The sequence below is a fragment of the Coptis chinensis genome, chromosome 8, assembly GCF_015680905.1.
Source record: "Coptis chinensis isolate HL-2020 chromosome 8, ASM1568090v1, whole genome shotgun sequence".
NCBI lineage: Eukaryota > Viridiplantae > Streptophyta > Magnoliopsida > Ranunculales > Ranunculaceae > Coptis > Coptis chinensis.
This window is the reverse complement of record NC_141463.1, coordinates 23,181,178-23,199,421: the sequence shown is the minus strand read 5'-3', so window position 1 is coordinate 23,199,421 and position 18,244 is coordinate 23,181,178. Positions and strand designations below refer to the sequence as shown.

The 18,244-nt window shown below is 37.7% G+C and overlaps 1 protein-coding gene and 31 pseudogenes across 1 annotated transcript; all 32 read left to right on the top strand.

Moving 5' to 3' along the window:
- Window positions 1–3,542: 3,542 nt before the first annotated feature.
- LOC147480621 (5S ribosomal RNA) lies at window positions 3,543–3,661 on the top strand (annotated as a pseudogene).
- A 126-nt stretch (window positions 3,662–3,787) lies between these two features.
- On the top strand, window positions 3,788–3,906 carry LOC147480620 (5S ribosomal RNA; annotated as a pseudogene).
- A 120-nt stretch (window positions 3,907–4,026) lies between these two features.
- LOC147480619 (5S ribosomal RNA) lies at window positions 4,027–4,145 on the top strand (annotated as a pseudogene).
- Window positions 4,146–4,271: 126 nt separating this feature from the next.
- On the top strand, window positions 4,272–4,390 carry LOC147480618 (5S ribosomal RNA; annotated as a pseudogene).
- Window positions 4,391–4,510: 120 nt separating this feature from the next.
- LOC147480617 (5S ribosomal RNA) lies at window positions 4,511–4,629 on the top strand (annotated as a pseudogene).
- Window positions 4,630–4,965: 336 nt separating this feature from the next.
- Window positions 4,966–5,085, top strand: LOC147480616 (5S ribosomal RNA; annotated as a pseudogene).
- Window positions 5,086–5,200: 115 nt separating this feature from the next.
- On the top strand, window positions 5,201–5,319 carry LOC147480615 (5S ribosomal RNA; annotated as a pseudogene).
- A 115-nt stretch (window positions 5,320–5,434) lies between these two features.
- LOC147480614 (5S ribosomal RNA) lies at window positions 5,435–5,553 on the top strand (annotated as a pseudogene).
- Window positions 5,554–5,678: 125 nt separating this feature from the next.
- Window positions 5,679–5,797, top strand: LOC147480613 (5S ribosomal RNA; annotated as a pseudogene).
- A 117-nt stretch (window positions 5,798–5,914) lies between these two features.
- LOC147480612 (5S ribosomal RNA) lies at window positions 5,915–6,033 on the top strand (annotated as a pseudogene).
- A 122-nt stretch (window positions 6,034–6,155) lies between these two features.
- Window positions 6,156–6,274, top strand: LOC147480611 (5S ribosomal RNA; annotated as a pseudogene).
- Window positions 6,275–6,634: 360 nt separating this feature from the next.
- Window positions 6,635–6,753, top strand: LOC147480610 (5S ribosomal RNA; annotated as a pseudogene).
- A 122-nt stretch (window positions 6,754–6,875) lies between these two features.
- Window positions 6,876–6,994, top strand: LOC147480609 (5S ribosomal RNA; annotated as a pseudogene).
- Window positions 6,995–7,103: 109 nt separating this feature from the next.
- Window positions 7,104–7,222, top strand: LOC147480608 (5S ribosomal RNA; annotated as a pseudogene).
- Window positions 7,223–7,366: 144 nt separating this feature from the next.
- On the top strand, window positions 7,367–7,486 carry LOC147480607 (5S ribosomal RNA; annotated as a pseudogene).
- A 357-nt stretch (window positions 7,487–7,843) lies between these two features.
- Window positions 7,844–7,962, top strand: LOC147480606 (5S ribosomal RNA; annotated as a pseudogene).
- A 120-nt stretch (window positions 7,963–8,082) lies between these two features.
- On the top strand, window positions 8,083–8,201 carry LOC147480605 (5S ribosomal RNA; annotated as a pseudogene).
- Window positions 8,202–8,329: 128 nt separating this feature from the next.
- LOC147480604 (5S ribosomal RNA) lies at window positions 8,330–8,448 on the top strand (annotated as a pseudogene).
- A 604-nt stretch (window positions 8,449–9,052) lies between these two features.
- LOC147480603 (5S ribosomal RNA) lies at window positions 9,053–9,171 on the top strand (annotated as a pseudogene).
- A 133-nt stretch (window positions 9,172–9,304) lies between these two features.
- On the top strand, window positions 9,305–9,422 carry LOC147480602 (5S ribosomal RNA; annotated as a pseudogene).
- A 116-nt stretch (window positions 9,423–9,538) lies between these two features.
- LOC147480601 (5S ribosomal RNA) lies at window positions 9,539–9,657 on the top strand (annotated as a pseudogene).
- A 360-nt stretch (window positions 9,658–10,017) lies between these two features.
- On the top strand, window positions 10,018–10,136 carry LOC147480600 (5S ribosomal RNA; annotated as a pseudogene).
- Window positions 10,137–10,488: 352 nt separating this feature from the next.
- LOC147480599 (5S ribosomal RNA) lies at window positions 10,489–10,608 on the top strand (annotated as a pseudogene).
- A 117-nt stretch (window positions 10,609–10,725) lies between these two features.
- Window positions 10,726–10,845, top strand: LOC147480598 (5S ribosomal RNA; annotated as a pseudogene).
- A 123-nt stretch (window positions 10,846–10,968) lies between these two features.
- LOC147480597 (5S ribosomal RNA) lies at window positions 10,969–11,087 on the top strand (annotated as a pseudogene).
- A 358-nt stretch (window positions 11,088–11,445) lies between these two features.
- LOC147480596 (5S ribosomal RNA) lies at window positions 11,446–11,564 on the top strand (annotated as a pseudogene).
- Window positions 11,565–11,926: 362 nt separating this feature from the next.
- LOC147480595 (5S ribosomal RNA) lies at window positions 11,927–12,045 on the top strand (annotated as a pseudogene).
- Window positions 12,046–12,159: 114 nt separating this feature from the next.
- LOC147480594 (5S ribosomal RNA) lies at window positions 12,160–12,278 on the top strand (annotated as a pseudogene).
- Window positions 12,279–12,391: 113 nt separating this feature from the next.
- On the top strand, window positions 12,392–12,510 carry LOC147480593 (5S ribosomal RNA; annotated as a pseudogene).
- Window positions 12,511–14,088: 1,578 nt separating this feature from the next.
- On the top strand, window positions 14,089–15,201 carry LOC147480592 (uncharacterized). Its single transcript, XM_086578703.1, has 2 exons — window positions 14,089–14,902; window positions 14,980–15,201. The coding sequence occupies exons 1-2, from the start codon at window positions 14,441–14,443 to the stop codon at window positions 15,199–15,201; spliced, it is 684 nt and encodes a 227-aa protein (XP_086434829.1). The 5' UTR covers window positions 14,089–14,440.
- A 744-nt stretch (window positions 15,202–15,945) lies between these two features.
- On the top strand, window positions 15,946–16,064 carry LOC147480591 (5S ribosomal RNA; annotated as a pseudogene).
- Window positions 16,065–16,187: 123 nt separating this feature from the next.
- On the top strand, window positions 16,188–16,306 carry LOC147480590 (5S ribosomal RNA; annotated as a pseudogene).
- Window positions 16,307–18,244: the final 1,938 nt, after the last annotated feature.

Below are 18,244 nucleotides of genomic sequence, written 5' to 3'. Positions count from 1 at the left end.
ATCATCAGCTCGACACCACTGTCCTCGTTCATTCATTCTTTAACAGACTTTCCGAACACCAAAAAGAAACACTTGATATCATGAACGGCGGTTGTTTCATGGACAAAGGAGCTACTGAGGCATACAACTTTCTTGATAAGCAAGCAACGACGAGAGGTACTCATTGGGGTAACACTAATTCTTCCAGATCATTTAAGGACACTGTTCCCAAAGCTACATCTATGTTTGAGGTAAAACCCGATCCAGAATTAAAAACCCTGATCGAATCCCTGACAAAGAAGGTAGATGCTCTCGCAGCTCGAGTGAATGATCAAAAACCAAAACAAGTCATGAACATTAACACTTCCCCATGTCTTCTTTGCCTAAGTCCTGACCATCCTGATGTTTATTGTCCCCTGCTATATGATTCCATTTCACAACCCTCTGAAGAATCATGCACTTTCAACATCCCTAATGCACTTAGACCATCTACCAATTAGGCATGACAACCAAATACACAACAGATGGCTCCTCCAGGTTTCGCCAATCCGCCTATTAGACCATCTACCAATTATACTCCATACCGTCAAGGGAATAATCCACTATACCAACAAGGTCAACATTAGTTTCCAAGCAATTCAATTCCTAAATACCAAAACAACCGCAGCCTTGTTCCAGTCAATCTAAGTTATGGCTATTATCCTCAGCCAGTCAACAATAATCGTGAACTAGTTCCTGTTGCACCACCAGGCAACTATATATATATATATATATATATATATATATATATATATATATATATATATATATATATATATATATATATGTTCATCGACAATTATATTCTAACAAACACTAAACTTTAAAAGGATGATTAATTGAAAATGGTAATATTAAAGAAAATGGTAATAGATAAAGAAAATGGTAATATCGCGTACACTTTGATATCGTGTATTGATTTGTTAAAGTTGCGCTAGCTTAAGAAGCTTCAGCTAACCTCAACAGTGCTTCAGACATCCCAGATCTAGTAGTGTCCAAGCAATTCAATTCCAAAGTACCAAAACAACTACAGCCTTGTTCTAGTCAATCCAAGTTATGGCTATCATCCTCAGCCCGTCAACAATAACCGTGAACTAGTTCCTGTTGCACCACCTGTGCAACCTTCTGCTAATATATATATATATATGTTCATCGAGTGTAATATATTCTAACAAACACTAAACTTTAAAAGGATTATTAATTGAAAATGGTAATATTAAAGAAAATGGTAATAGATAAAGAAAATGGTAATATCGTGTACACTTTGATATCGTGTATTGATTTGTTAAAGCTGCTCTAGATTGAGAAGCTTCAAATCCTCAACAAGATTTCTTGGACATCCCAGATCCAGTGATGTCTCTACTTCTACTATTAATTAGACTCCTGGCGACTTGGTTTTTGGTCTTGCTCATGAACCCTTGGTGCATTATCAGTGGACATCCTTCTCATTTGTGCAGTGTGAGAAGGGCCCGATGCAATATTATTAGATGTGTCCTCCCTATCCGTAGAAGTAATATCCTCCATATCTTGGTTGCTTACACCTTGGAGATGTTCATCAACAACCACTGTTTCTCCAAATATCAAAGCAAACTTTTCGTACTTAGGACAACCTTCATTCTAAACTTCTTTGCTTTTCGGTTTTTCTCGATTCATAAATAAAAAACAGTTACATTCTAGGCTAAATGTTTATAGGGGAAGTAAGGAATGTAGTAAATGTAGTAGGGTGGAGATCTCTCTCTCGAAGCAGGCAGCTCCTCATCTCCTGAACTAATCTAAACTCTCTTCCCATCTGTTCATCTGTCTCAACTCTCAACCCAAGTGCAAGTCAGTCTCCTCTCATCTCTCTCATGCTCACAAAACTCTCCGCCAGTCTTTCATCATTAAATCCAAATCGTGTTTTAGTTTATGGTACGTAAGTGTTAAAAGTTCTTCTCTCTGTCATGAATTTATCGATGTCATATGAAAACAGGCAATTAATGTTTTGGAGTCGGATAAATTGATCATTGAATTATTGATTCGATATTTGTTTGTTGTTGTTTATGCTTTCGGGTAAAAGTCTGGATTAGGTCTTTAACTATTGGATTTTGGAATAATTAGTTTGATAGCCAATTAATTTTGGTTTTGGGTATTTTTCTAAGTTTTATTCCATTGATTTGGACTTTTTCTTATTCACAAAATTTGTTCTAAAGCATGCTTCAGGTCCTCAAATCACAATTCATGCGACAAGGAAATGTAACCACAATTCAGGTTTGTTTTGTATAGTCTCTCCTCTTCAAAGATACATCCATATTCATAATTTTTTTTTTGAATGATGGAAACATGAAAATAGTTATGGTGTTCAATATTAGCTTAATCATTTGAAGATAAAAGTTAATGAAAAAATATATACATATATTATGTTATAGTTACGAGTATGTGTTCTCTACTAAATAATGGACTTGTTATGACAGCTGATATCTTGCACTGAATAATCCATGTTGTCCTTTGTTTTATCATAAGCCTTATGTACTGCTTGCCTAGTTTGATCATGATTATGTCCGAAGTTCAGTCTTTTCTTGTTTTATCTATTTGACATTGTAGACTAATGATAGTGCATATTGGATTGATGGGTAAGGCATGATTTAATATTGGATTTATGCGTATTGCCTAGATAGATGATGACATCTGAAGGGACAAAATGATACACAAACTGTGACTAACCATTTTGAATCCATAACTTCCATCAATAAGTAGCAATGCGATATCAGCGAACTTTGCTGCAACAATCATGCCACTAATATCATTTGGACACTCCACAAACTGCAACCGCCTCTGCTTCCCTGAAATAGTAATTCCAGCAGTTGGTCAAGTTATTTAGAGTATGTGTAAGCAAAGTACAACCAAGCAAAGACCTAAAAAGAAAATACTTTGAATTCTAAATAATACAACTAAACGTCACTCAATTATGGTATTTAGAGTATGGTTAAGTATCGAACCTGACATGATTGTAATTAGACCTCAAACTTCAGGAAGGTTTTGTTTCATGTAATGCTTTACAAGAGACTTTATCAAAAGTGATTTCCCAACCTACAACCAATCATCAAAATCATAATAACTAAACCCATTTCTCAACTTCCACAAAATTTCAAATGATAGTCAAATATGTAACTCAACAAGAGCTACATTCAAAGACCCCAAACTCAAAACCTATCATCCAAACAATGAATGGCCTACACTGAAATTTCAAAATTCCAAGCTAAAAAAAACAAGTTAAAAATTACCTTAGGTGGTCCTTAAACAACAACAACATAAAGAGCAGGTTCTCCCAAATTCCTATCAATAGTAGGAACATGTAATCTCTTTTGCTCTTTCTCTATCGCTCTAGGATGGGTGACCTCCAAGGAAATCCTCGTGTTGCATCCCTCTTTTGCAACATTTTTTTTTTTATTTTTTGTAAAAAGAAAACCGAGGTTTGTTTCGATTTAAAAATGAAAGTAAATTCGAACACGAATTAGGTCAAATACAAATAAAACCTTAATACTTTTTGTAGCGATCATACCAGTACTAATGCACCAGATCCCATCAGAACTCCGCAGTTAATCGTGCTTGGGCGAGAGTAGTACTAGGATGGGTGACCTCCTGGGAAGTCATCGTGTTGCACCCCTCTTTTGCTATTTTTTTTTTTTTTTTTTTTTTTTTTAAAAAGAAAACCAAGGTTTGTTTCTATTTAAAAATGAGAGTAAGTTCGAACATGAGTTGGGTCAAATACAAATAAATCCCTAAGACTTTCGGGTGCGATCATACCAGCACTAATGCAACGGATCCCATCAGAACTCTGTAGTTAAGGGTACTTGGGCAAGAGTAGTACTAGGATGCGTGACATCTTGGGAAGTCCTCGTGTTGCACCCCACTTTTGCAATTTCATTTTTATTTTTTTCGAAAAAGAAAACAGCGGTTTGTTTCGATTTAAAAATGAGGGAAAGTTCACACACAAGTTAAGTCAATTAAAAATAACACCCCAATACTTTCGGGTGCGATCATACCAACACTAATGCACCGGATCCCATCAGAACTCCGTAGTTAAACATGCATGGGCGAGAGTAGTACTAGGATGGGTGACCTCCTGGGAAGTCCTCCTGTTACACCCCGATTTTGCAATTTTTTTTTTTTTTTATTTTTTTTGTAAAAAGAAAATCAATTTTTCTTTCGATTTAAAAATGAGAGTAAGTTCGAACACGAGTTGGATTAAATACAAATAAAACCCCAATACTTTCGGGTGTGATCATATCAGCACTAATGTACAGGATCCCATCAGAACTCCGCAATTAAGTGTGCTTGGGAGAGAGTAGTACTACGATGGGTGACCTATTGGGAAGTCCTCGTGTTGCACCCTTCTTTTGAAATTTTATTTTTATTTGTTAAAAAAATAAAAACCGAGGTTTGTTTCGATTTAAAACTGAGAGTAAGTTCAAACACGAGTTAGGTCAAATACAAATAAAACCGCAGTACTTTCGGGTGTGATCATACCACCACTAATGCACCGAATCCCATCAGAACTCCGCAGTTAATCGTGCTTGGGCGATAGTAGTACTAGAATGGTTGACCTCCTGATAAGTCCTCGTGTCGCACCCTTCTTTTGCAATATATTATTTTATTTTTTTGTAAAAAGAAAACCGAGGTTTGTTTCAATTTAAAAATGAGAGTAAGTTTGTACACGGTTTGCGTCAAATACAAATAAAACCCCAATACTTTCGGGTGCGATCATACCGTCACTAATGTAACGGACCTGCTTGGGCGAGAGTAGTACTAGGATGGGTGACCTCCTGGGAAGTCCTCGTATTACTCCCCTCTTGTGCAAATTTTTTTTTTATTTTTTGTAAAAATAAAACCAATGATTGTTTCAATTTAAAAATGAGAGTAAGTTCAAACACGAGTTAGGTCAAATACAAATAAAACCACAATACTTATGGGTGCGATCATACCAGCACTAAGGCACCGGATCCCATCAGAACTCAGAAGTGAAGCGTGCTTGGGGGGAGAGTAGTACTAGGATGGGTGACCTCCAAGGAAATCCTCGTGTTGCACCCTTCTTCCGCATTTTTTTTTTTTTGTAAATAGGTAAACTGAGGTTTGTTTCGATTTAAAAATGAAAGTAAGTTCAGACACGAGTTGAATCAAATACAAATAAAACCCTAATACTTTCTGGTGTGATCATACCAACACTAATGGAACGGATCCCAACAGAACTCCGCAGTTAAGCGAGCTTGGGGGAGAGTAGTACTAGGATGGGTGACCTGCAGTGAATTCCTCGCGTTGCAACACCTTTTGCAATTTTTATTTTTTTGTAAAAAGAAAAACTGAGGCTTGTTTCGATTTAAAATTGAAAGTATGTTCAAACACGAGTTGGGTTAAATACAAATAAAAGCGCCGTACTTTCGGGTGTGATCATACCTGCACTAATGCACCGGATCCCATCAGAACTCTATAGTTAATCATGCTTGGGCGAGAGTACTACTAGGATGGTTGACCTCCTGGGAATTGCTCGTGTTGCACCCCTCTTTTGCAATTTTTTTTTTTTTTAATATTTTTGTAAAAAGAAAACCGATGTTTGTTTCGATTTAAAAATGAGAGTAAGTTCGAATACGGTTTTGGTAAAATACAAATAAAACCTCAATACTTTCGGGTGCGATCATACCAGCACTAATACACCTGATCCCATCAGAACTCCGCAGTTAAGCGTGCTTGGGTGAGAGTAGTACTAGGTTAGGTGATCTCCTAGGAAGTCCTCGTGCTGCACCATCTTTTGCAATTTTTATTTTATTTTTTTTAAATGAAAACCGAGGTTTGTTTCGATTTAAAACTGAGAGTAAGTTTGAACATGAGTTAGGTCAAATACAAATAAAACCCCAATACTTTCGGGTGCGATCATACCATCACTAATGCACTGGATCCCATCAGAACTCCGTAGTTAAGCCTACTTGGGAGAGAGTAGTAATAGGATGGGTGACCTCCTACGAAGTCCTCGTGTTACACCCCTGTTTTGTTATTTTTTATTTTTATTATTTTTTAAAAAGAAAACCGAGGTTTGTTTCGATTTAAAAATCAGAGTAAATTCGAACACGAGTTGGGTCAAATACAAATAAAACCCAAATACTTCTGGGTGCGATCATACCAGCACTAATGCACCGGATCCCATCAGAACTCTGTAGTTAAGAGTGCTTGGGAGAGAGTAGAACTAGGATGGGTGACCACCTGGGAAGACCTCGTGGTGCACCCCTCTTTTGCAATTTTTTCTTTTATTTTTTTGAAAATAGCAAACTGAGGTTTGTTTCGATTTAAAAATGAGAGTAAGTTCAAACACGAGTTGGGTAAAATAGAAATAAAACCCCAATACTTTCGGGTGAAATCATACCATCACTTATGCACCGGATCCCATCAAAACTCCGCAGTTATGCCTGCTTGGGCTATAGTAGTACTAGGACGGGTGACCTCCTTAGAAGTCCTCGTGTTGCACCCCACTTTTGCAATTTTTTTTTTAAATTTTTTTGTAAAAAGAAAACCGAGGTTTGTTTTGATTTAAAAATAAGAGAAAGTTCGAACACGAGTAAGGTCAATACAAATAAAACCCCATACTTTCGTGTGCGATCATACCAGCACTAATGCACTAGATCCCATCAGAACTCCGCAGTTGAGCATGCTTAGGCGAGAGTAGTACTAGGATGGGTGACCTCCTGGGAAGTCCTCCTGTTGCACCCCTTTTTTGCAATTTTTTTTTAAATTTTTTTTTAAAAAGAAAACCAAGGTTTGTTTCGATTTAAAAATGAGAGTAATTTCGAACACGAGTTGGGGTCAAATACATGTAACACACCAATACTTTTGGATACGATCATACCATCACTAATGCACCGGATCCCATCAGAACTCCGCAGTTAAGCGTGCTTGGGCGAGAGTAGTACTAGGTTGTGTGACCTCCTGGGAAGTCCTCGTGTTGCACCCCTATTTTTTTTTTTTTTTGTAAAAATAAAACCAAGGATTGATTCAATTTAAAAATGAGAGTATGTTCAAAAATGAGTTGGGTCAAATACAAATGAAACCCCAATAGTTATGGGTGCGATCATTCCAGTACTTAGGCATCGAATTCCATCAGAACTCCGCAGTGAAGTGTGCTTGGGGGAGAGTTGTACTAGGATGGGTGACCTCTAAGGAAATCCTCGTGTTGCACCCTACTTTTGTAACTTTTTTATTTATTTATTTATTTATTATTTATTTATTTTTTTGTAAAAAGAAAACCGAGGTTTGTTTCGATTTAAAAATGAAAGTATATTCGAACACGGATTAGGTCAAATACAAATAAAACCCTAATACTTTCTGGTGCGATCATACCAGCACTAATGCACCGGATCCCATCAGAACTCCGCAGTTAATCGTGCTTTGGGCAAGAGTAGTACTAGGATGGGGGACCTCCTGGGAAGTCATCGTGTTGCACCCCTCTTTTGCTATTTCTTTATTTTTATTTTTTGATAAAAAAAAACCAAGGTTTGTTTCGATTTAAAAATGAGAGTAAGTTCGAACACGAGTTTGGTCAAATACAAATAAAACCTTAATACTTTCGGGTGCGATCAAACCAGCACTAATGCACCAGATCCCATCAAAACTCCGCAGTTATGTATGTTTTGGAGAGAGTAGTACTAGAATGGGTGACCTCCTGAGAAGTCCATGTAATGCACCCCTCTTTTCCAATTTTTTTTAAAAAAAAAAAAAAAAAACCGAGGTTTGTTTCTATTTAAAAATGAGAGTAAGTTCGAACATGAGTTGGGTCAAATACAAATAAAACACTAAGACTTCCGGATGCGATCATACCAACACTAATGCAACGGATCCCATTAGAACTCTGCAGTTAAGGGTACTTGGGCAAGAGTAGTACTAAGATGCGTGACCTCTTGGGAAGTCCTCGTGTTGCACCCCACTTTTGCAATTTTATTTTTATTTTTTTGTAAAAATCAAACCGAGGTTTGTTTCGATTTAAAAATTAGGGAAAGTTCGCACACGAGTTAAGTCAATTAAAAATAAAACCATAATACTTTCGGGTGCGATCATACCAGCACTAATGCACCGGATCCCATCAGAACTCCATAGTTAAACATGCTTGGGCGAGAGTAGTACTAGGATGGGTGACCTCCTTGGAAGTCCTCGTGTTACACCCTGATTTTGCAATTTTATTTATTTTTTATTTATTTTTTGTAAAAAGAAAATCAATTTTTCTTTCGATTTAAAAATGAGAGTAAGTTCGAACACGAGTTGGGTCAAATACAAATAAAACCCCAATATTTTCGGGTGTGATCATACCAGCACTAATGCACCGGATCCCATTAGAACTCTACAGTTAAGTGTGCTTGGAAGAGAGTAGTACTATGATGGGTGACCTATTGGGAAGTCCTCGTGTTGCACCTTTCTTTTGAAATTTTATTTTTATTTTTTTAAAAAATAAAAACCGAGGTTTGTTTCGATTTAAATATGAGAGTAAGTTCAAACACGAGTTGGGTCAAATACAAATAAAACCGCAGTACTTTCGGGTGTGATTATACCAGCACTAATGCACTCGAATCCCATCAGAATTCCACAGTTAATCGTGCTTGGGCGATATTAGTACTAGGATGGTTGACCTCCTGATAAGTCCTCATGTTGCACCCCTCTTTTGCAATATATTATTTTATTTTTTTGTAAAAAGAAAACCGAGGTTTGTTTCAATTTAAAAATGAGAGTAAGTTTGTACACGGTTTGGGTCAAATACAAATAAAACCCCAATACTTTCGGATGCTATCATACCGTCACTAATGCAATGGATCCCATCAGAACTCTGCTGTTAAGCCTGCTTCGGCGAGAGTAGTACTAGGATGGGTGACCTCCTGGGAAGTCCTCGTATTACTCCCCTCTTTTGCAATTTTTTTTTTTTTTTTTTTTTTGTAAAAATAAAACCAAGGATTGTTTCGATTTAAAAATGAGAGTAAGTTCAAACACTAGTTAGGTCAAATACAAATAAAACCCCAATACTTTTGGGTGTGGTCATACCAGCACTAAGGAACCGGATCCCATCAGAACTCCGAAGTGAAGCGTGCTTAGGGGAGAGTAGTACTAGGATGGGTGACCTCCAAGGAAATCCTCGTGTTAAACCCCTCTTTTGCAATTTATTATTATTTTTTTTTTTTTTTTTTTTGTAAAAAGCTAAACTGAGGTTTGTTTCGATTTAAAAATGAAAGTAAGTTCAGACATGAGTTGGATCAAATACATATAAAACCCTAACACTTTCTGGTGCGCTCATACCAACACTAATGCATCGGATCCCATCAGAACTCCGCAGTTAAGCGAGCTTGGGGAGTGTAGTACTAGGATGGGTGACCTCCAGTGAATTCCTCGCGTTGCAGCCCCTTTTTGCATTTTTTTTTTTTTTGTAAAAAGAAAAACCGAGGTTTGTTTCGATTTAGAATTGAAAGTATGTTCAAACACGAGTTTGGTCAAATACAAATAAAACCGCCGTACTTTCGGGTGTGATCATACCCGCACTAATGAACCGGATCCCATCAGAACTCTATAGTTAATCGTGCTTGGGCGAGGGTAGTACTAGGATGGTTGACCTCCTGGAAAATGCTCGTGTTGCACCCCTCTTTTGCAATTTATTTTTTTTTTTTTTTTGAAAAAAAAAAACCAAGGTTTGTTTTAATTTAAAAATGAGAGTAAGTTCGTACACGGTTTGGGTCAAATACAAATAAAACCCCAATACTTTCGGATGCAATCATAACAATACTAATGCACCTGATACCATCAGAACTCCGCTATTAAGTGTGCTTGGGCGAGAGTTGTACTAGATTGGGTGACCTCCTGGGAAGTCCTCGTGTTACACCATATATTGCAATATTTATTTTATTTTTTTTAAAAATGAAAACCGAGGTTTGTTTCAATTTAAAAACAAAAGTAAGTACGAACACGAGTCGGGTCAAATACAAATAAAACCACAATACTTTCTGGTGCGATCATACCATTAATAATGCACCGGATACCATCAAAACTCCGCAGTTAAGCCTGTTTGGGCTAGAGTAGTACTAGGAGGGGTGACCTCCTTGGAAGTCCTCGTGTTGCACCCCTCTTTTGCAATTTTTTTTTTTTTTTTTTTTTGTAAAAATAAAACAAAGGATTGTTTCGATTAAAAAATGAGAGTAAGTTCAAACACGAATTAGGTCAAATACAAATAAAACCCCAATACTTATGGGTGCGATCATTACCAGCACTAAGGCACCGGATCCCATCAGAACTCCGTAGTGTAGCGTGCTTTGGGGAGAGTAGTACTAGGATAGGTGAACTCCAAGGAAATCCTCGTGTTGAACATCTCTTTTGCAATTTTTTTTTATAAAGAAAACCGAGGTTTCTTTCGATTTAAAAATGAAAGTAAGTTTGAATAGGAGTTGAGTCAAATACAAATAAAACCTTATTACTTTCTGGTGCGTTCATACCAGCACTAATGCACCGGATCCCATCATAACTCCGCAGTTAAGCGTGCGTGGGGGGAGAGTAGTACTAGGATGGGTGACCACCAGGGAATTCCTCGCGTTGCATCCCTTTTGTGCATTTTTTTTTTTTTTTTTTAAAAAGAAAACCGAGGTTTGTTTCGATTTAAAAATGAAAGTAAGTCAGAACATGAGTTGGGTCAAATACAAATAAAACCGCCGTACTTTCGGGTGTGATCATACCAGCACTAATGCACTAGATCCCATCAGAACTCCGCAGATTAATCGTGCTTCAGCGAGAGTAGTACTAGGATGGTTGACCTCCTGGGAAGTCCTCGTGTTGCACCCCTCTTTTGCAATTTATTTTTTTTTTTTTTTTTTTAAAAAGAAAACCGAGGTTTCTTTCGATTTAAAAATGAAAGTAAGTTCGAACACACTTTTGGTCAAATACAAATAAAACCCCAATACTTTCGGGTGTGATCATACTAGCACTAATGCACCTGACACCATCAGAACTCCGCAGTTAAGCGTGCTTGGGCGAGAGTTGTACTAGGTTGGGTGACCTCCTGGGAAGTCCTCGTGTTGCACCTTCTTTTGCAATTATTATTTTATTTTTTTAAAAAATGAAAACCGAGGTTTGTTTCGATTTAAAAATGAGAGTAAGTTCGAACACGAGTTAGGTCAAATACAAATAAAACCCCAATACTTTCGGTACGATCATACCATCACTTATGCATTGGATCCCATCAGAACTCTCGCAGTTAAGCCTGCTATGGGCGAGAGTAGTACTAGGATGGGTGACCTCCTGGGAAGTCCTATTGTTGCACCCTTCTTTCACATTTTTTTTTAATTTTTTTGTAAAAATAAAACCAAGGATTGTTTCGATTTAAAAATGAGAGTAAGTTCAAACACGAGTTGGGTCAAATTTAAATAAAACCCCAATACTTATGGGTGCGATCATACCAACACTAAGGCACCGGATCCCATCAGAACTCCACAGTGAATCGTGCTTGGGGGAGGGTAGTACTAGGATGGGTGACCTCCAAGAAAATCCTCAAGTAGTACCCCTCTTTTGCAATATTTTTTTTTTATTTGTAAAAAGAAAACCGTGGTTTGTTTCGATTTAAAAATGAAAGTAAATACGAACACTAGTTAGGTCGAATACAAATAAAACCCTAATACTTTCTGGTGTGATCATACAAGCACTAATGCATTGGATCCCATCAAAACTCCGTATTTAATCAATCTTGGGGGCGAGAGTAGTACTAGGATGGGTGACCTCCTGGGAAGTCCTCGTGCTGCACCCCTCTTTTGATATTTTATTATTTTTATTTTTTTGTAAAAAGAAAACCGAGGTTTGTTTCGATTTAAAAATCAGAGTAAATTCGAACACGAGTTGGGTCAAATACAAATAAAACCATAATACTTTCGGGTACGATCATATCAGCACTAATGCATCGGATCCCATCAAAACTTTGTAGTTAAGCATGCTTGGGCGAGAGTAGTACTAGGATGGGTGACCTCCTGGGAAGTCCTTGCCTTGCACCCCTTTTTTGCAATTTTTTTTCCCTGTAAAAAGAAAACCTAGGTTTGTTTCGATTTAAAAATGAGAGTAAGTTCGAACATGAGTTGGGTCAAATACATGTAAAACACCAATACTTTCGAGTACGATTATACCAGCACTATTGCGCCGGATCCCATCAGAACTCCGCAGTTAAGCGTGCTTGGGCGAGAGTAGTACTAAGTTGGGTGACCTCCGGAAAAGTCCTCGTGTTGCACCATCTTTTGCAATTTTTTTTTTTAAAAAAATGAAAACCCAGGTTTGTTTCAATTTTAAATAGGCAGTAAGTTCGAACACGAGTTATGACAAATACAAATAAAACCCCAATATTTTCAGGTGCGATCATACCATCACAAATGCACCGGATCCCATAAGAACTCCGCAGTTAAGCCTGCTTGGGTGAGAGTAGTACTAGGATGGGTGACCTCTTGGGAAGTGCTCATGTTGCACCCCTCTTTTTCAATTTTTTTTTTATTTTTTTATAAAAATAAAACAAATGAATGTTTCAATTTAAAAATGAGAGTAAGTTCAAACATGAGTTGGGTCAAATACAAATAAATCCACAATAGTTATGGGTGCGATCATACCAGCACTAAGAGCATCTTTAGGAGATAGCAACCAAAAAAACACCAAAATTTTGAACCAAAAAAACACCTAACCAAAAAAACACCAACCAACTTTAGGAACAACATCAAAAAAACACCAAGCAACTTTAGGAACAACATCAACAAAACACCAAGCAACTACGCGGTTTTGCCAAAACCGCGCCATATTGCCCACACGGTTTTGCCAAAACCGTGCCACTAAAGCTCAAATGACAGGCCCAAGCCCACGCGGTTTTGATAAAATCGCGTGTTGTTCAGAACACCGCGTGCTACTTCTATATAAACAGCTCCAAAGCCGCGCGGTTCAGTCACTTTCACCTCTTCTCACAATTATAAAACCCTCTCCTTAGTTAAAAAAAACAAAAACCTACCTAAACTCTTAAAATTTGATATGGATCCTTTTGAACCTTTCGACGGTGATGATTGGCATTACACAGACGACATTGGCGATGAGGGAGAAGAACCTGAGGAAGTAGAATATGGTGGGGGAGAAGACAGTAGGGAAGAAGAACCCGAGGATGTCGCGCCGACTGATAGACATCCCTATGTACTGGAGTATCAGATGAACGACTTCGATTGGCAATGGGCACCTGGAGAAGCACTTGATATGGAAGTTGTGTCTTCCACATGTGATACAAAACACATGTCAAGTGCAGTGGCTAATACTCAGATAATTAATTAGTTTTTATTAAATATTTTGAATATTAATTAGTTGAGTTGGACCAATTAATTATTTATCTTATACGCATTATTTTTTTTTTATAATATCAGCATGTTGTTGACTACCGAGTTAGATCGGCTTTACTTGGTGTTAGAGAGTGGTGGAAGGTTATTAGGAGTTTGGATGAGTTTGTACATATTAGAGATAGTATTTTGTATACACCTTTGGGTATTTTGATTGATCTGGGATTATGAGAAGGCCGATTGGGCGTGGTCATAGCTTTAGTAGAAAGATGGTGGAGTAGAACTCATACATTTCATTTTCCTTGTGCGGAGTTAGGGTTCACACCACTAGACTTCACTATGATTTCTGGGTTGAGTATCGGTATAGGCCAACCGATACCTTTTCATACAAATTATGAGAATATGGATAGTATGCTTATGAGTTTTCCTCGTTTGGGTGCGAATGCTTATGATTCTTCTGGGATTAAGCTATCTCATATTAAGACTGCATATATGGAACCCCTCTTGCATCCTGATACACAAGTGGAGTTAGCTTTGACTGTTCTACCAGGTAGTGAGGGTGTTGATCAGTATGTTAGGGCTTTTTGTATGTTTTTTATTGGGCATGTTTTGTTTCCCAATGGTCATTCTATGGTATGACTGGGATATTATGCTTATGTATCTGATTTGCATACTATGAGAGATTATGACCTTGGTAGCTCAGTATATGCTACATTGATATCGGCGTTAGATAAAGCTTCATAGACATTCGGAAGTAGAAGTCCTCAGATTGCAGGATTCACGGGACTTTTAGAGATTTGGTTTTATAAGTACTTTCGATGTCTTTGTCCTAACATAGACATGATTGCTGATACTCGCCCTAGATTTGCTAGTTGGTCAGGGCCTCACTTGACTCGTAACAGAGGGCAGATTAGGAATAATATCTGTATGGCTCGTGCTCAGATTGATATTAGATCATTGTCATCTATTGAGTGGAGACCTTGACGTTTGTCTACTACCTTTGATGATCCAGTTGTACAACATGCTTGTGTGTTGTCACGTCACAGAGTTGTTTTTGCCACACGTGACTGTCAGGTTTGGTACTGTGGCGACAGATGTTGGAGGCAGATGACTGGACGTTATGGAGTTCCATGTGCTCCCATGCCAGATGTTATGATGTAAAGTTGTGGGGTAGAATTCAAGTTCATGAAGTTCATGCCAGTGGTGGTCCTTGGCCAGATGCGTCTTCTTTTGTTGTTGAGCAGACTGCTGATCAGTATTATAGATGGTGGAACCGTGTCTCCATGGGTCCGTTGTTGATACCTGTTGGTCGGGCTAGCAACTTCGAGTTTGTGGGCCTAGAAGGGATGAGACGTGAGCTATGTATTCCTCATCTGCCACAGCCTGTTTACAACCCACAACCTTTGAATGCATATCAGCCAGCTCCTGTGTCTGCCAGTAATCTTCAGATGTTTGCCGTGTGTGGACCTGATGGGGAGCCTACTTATATTTCCATTCCTAAGGTGCCTCATGCTCGTTTCTTTGAGTTAGAGCCGCATATTGATCAGTATACCATGGTGAGTTTAATTGTTTTATTTATCTTCTTCATTATATATATAATATGTACTCACACTGTATTTTCTTGGATTTTTAGGCTGAGTTTCTAGAAAGATATGAGAACCAGGTTCTTATGTTTGATGGGATGAGGACTGCCCTGTATCATTATAGCCAAGAAAGAGAGGAGGCATATTCTCGGACATATCAAAGCAATCCCAGCGTTAAATATGATGAGACTTCGGAAAGCGTGTATGAGGATATCACGAGCAAGTGTACACGCAGCAACATCAGGGATATGAGGAACTTCAGGCTGAAGTAGTTAACCTCCGTGCAAACAGAGAAGATCATAATTCTCAGATTAGGAACTTAGAGGAGCAGCTTCGGAACGCCCAAATAGAGAGAGGAGAGGGATCGAGTGGTAAGGGGCGTAAGAAGAGAGCTAAATAAATTTGATGTAATATGACAGGTTTTGGATTATTTTGGATATTATATGATTATATCATAATCATCGATTTTGGACTGCATAATCATAATCATAGGTTTTTAATTTCTTTAATTTTTTCGATTTTGAATTACAATTCTTAATTTCTTCAATTGTACAATTGTTAATTTCTTAACTTCTATGCACAACTCATAATTTTTCAAGTTCTATGCACCATAGTTCTAATTTTCAGAAAAAACGCATGCGGTTTTGGCAAAACCGCGTGAGTGATTTGATACAGCACCAAACCTGGAACCAAATATTGGTCGATTTGGTGTTTGGTTTGGTGTTTTTTTGGTGTTTTCATCAACATGTAGTTCTCCTAAAGTTGAAAAATCCCTGCTAAAGATGCTCTAAGGCACCGGATTCGATCAGAACTCCGCAGTGAAGTATATTGGAGGGAGAGTAGTACTAGGATGGGTGACCTCCAAGGAAATCCTCGTGTTGCACCCCTCTTTTGCAATTTTTTTTTTTTTTTTTATTTTTTTTTGTAAAATGAAAACCGAGGTTTGTTTCGATTTAAAAATGAAAGTAAATTCGAACACGAGTTAGGTCAAATACAAATAAAACCCTAATACTTTCTGGTGCGATCATACCAGCACTAATGCACCGGATCCCATCAAAACTCTGCAGTTAATCGTGCTTGGGAGAGAGTAGTACTAGGATGGGTGACCTCCTGGAAAGTCATCGTGTTGCACCCCTTATTTCCAATTTTTTTTTTTTTTTTTTTTTGTAAAAAGAAAATAGAGGTTTGTTTTGATTTTAAAATGAGAATAAGTTCAAACAAGAGTTGGGTCAAATACAAATAAAACCCCAATACTTTTGGGTGCGATCATACCGGCACTAATGCACCGGATCCCATCAGAACTCCATAGTTAAGTGTGCTTGGGCGAGAGTAGTTCTAGGATGGGTGACCTATTGGGAAGTCTTTGTGTTGCACCCTTCTTTTGCAATTTTTTAAAAAAAATAAAAACTAAGGTTTGTTTCGATTTAAAAATGAGAGTAAGTTCGAACACGAGTTGGGTCAAATACAAATAAAACCCCAATACTTTCGTGTGTGATTATACCAATACTAATACACCGGATCCCATCAGAAGTCAACAGTTATGCGTGCTTGGCCGAGAGTATTACTAGGATGGGTGACCTCCTGGGAAGTCCTCATGTTGCACCCTCTTCTGCAATATATATATATATATATATATTTATTTATTTATCTGTAAAAAGAAAACCGTGGTTTGTTTTGATTTAAAAATGAGAGTAAGTTTGAACATGAGTTGCATCAAATACAAATAAAACCTTAATACTTTCGGGTGCGATCATACCAGCACTAATGCACCGGATCCCATCAGAACTCCGCAGTTAAGTATGTTTGGGTTGGAGTAGTACTGTCTGACCTTCAATTATTTGCAGTCCTTAATCCGAGGAAGGAAGAAAAGCAATATGGAGAAGAAGAAGAAAGTTGATAAGTCTCCTGTGTGTAGAAGTGTGAGTAGAAAGTTATCTTTGAGATCTGACACACCAAACAAAATGTTGTGTTTGAGATCTGCATCCAAAAAAAGGAAACCGGAGTCGAGCAGCGCTGCCAGCCAATCGAAAAAACTATAGACAAAGAAAACTAGTCAAAGGGAAGGTTGTAGTCAAGAATACTAGTAGGGGGAAGGTTGTGGTTAAGAATACTAGGAAAGGGAATGTGGTGGAAGAGAAAGAAGATGAGGAAGATGAGAAAGAGAATGTTAAAGGTAGCATAGTAGCACCTGTGCAGCTGCGATGTACCTTCTCACACATGATAAGTTTGGTACAAAAACTTAAAGAAGTGGGAATTCCAAAAAAGTATGTTGATGAAATGAAGAAGACACCATTCTGGTTTATGTTTTATGAGTTATAAAACAGTGGGATTGTTGAAGGAAACAAATTCAAGCCAAACAAAGAAATATTCTATCTCTTGGACAATTTCAAATCAGTACATGATGAGGCATTTGAGATTGGTAAAAAAATGGTAAAGCTAACTGTAGAGGAGGTTAGTCTCATGTTTGGGCTGTCTATCACAGATACTTTGGTTCAGTTAAATAGGACTATTGGAGATGATGAAAAGAAAACCAGCTTCATTAAAAAGTACTTTGGTGATGGCAACACTAGGTATTCCAAGTCTCATGTTGAAGATGGCATAATGAGGACTTTGGCAACCACTGATAAGCAATCTGCAGCTGATGGTCGCTTTTCATGTTGGTTACATGTTTCTTTAGCAATGCCAATTACAGAGCATCATGGCCATTAATCAAGGCTGTTGACAGCTTAAATACACTTAGAAGTCTGTCTTGGCCAACTGCTATACACAAGGAGTTAATTGATGCTGCCATTGAATACAAAGAAGAAAAAATACAAACGATCAATGGATGCACTATAATGTTTTTGGTATATTTCTTTAACTCAATATCCTTAATTTATGGTTGTTTGTATGTTTTTATAACAATTTGTGGGTATGAACATTAACCCATTAATGTTCATACATGGATACCTATTGGTGGGTATGAACACTCAATGTTCATAGCTATTGGTGGATATGAACAAGAATGTTCATACATGGATGGCTATTGGTGGATAGCTAATAGTGGGTATGAACAATTAATGTTCATAGCTATTGGTGGGTATGAACAATGAATGTTCATACATGGATACCTATTGGTGGGTATGAACAACCAATGTTCATAGCTAATGGTGGGTATGAACACTCAATGTTCATAGCTATTGGTGGATATGAACAATGAATGTTCATACATGGATACCTATTGGCGGATAGCTAATAGTGGGTATGAACAATCAATGTTCATAGCTATTGGTGGGTATGAACAATGATTGTTCATACATAGATACCTATAGGTGG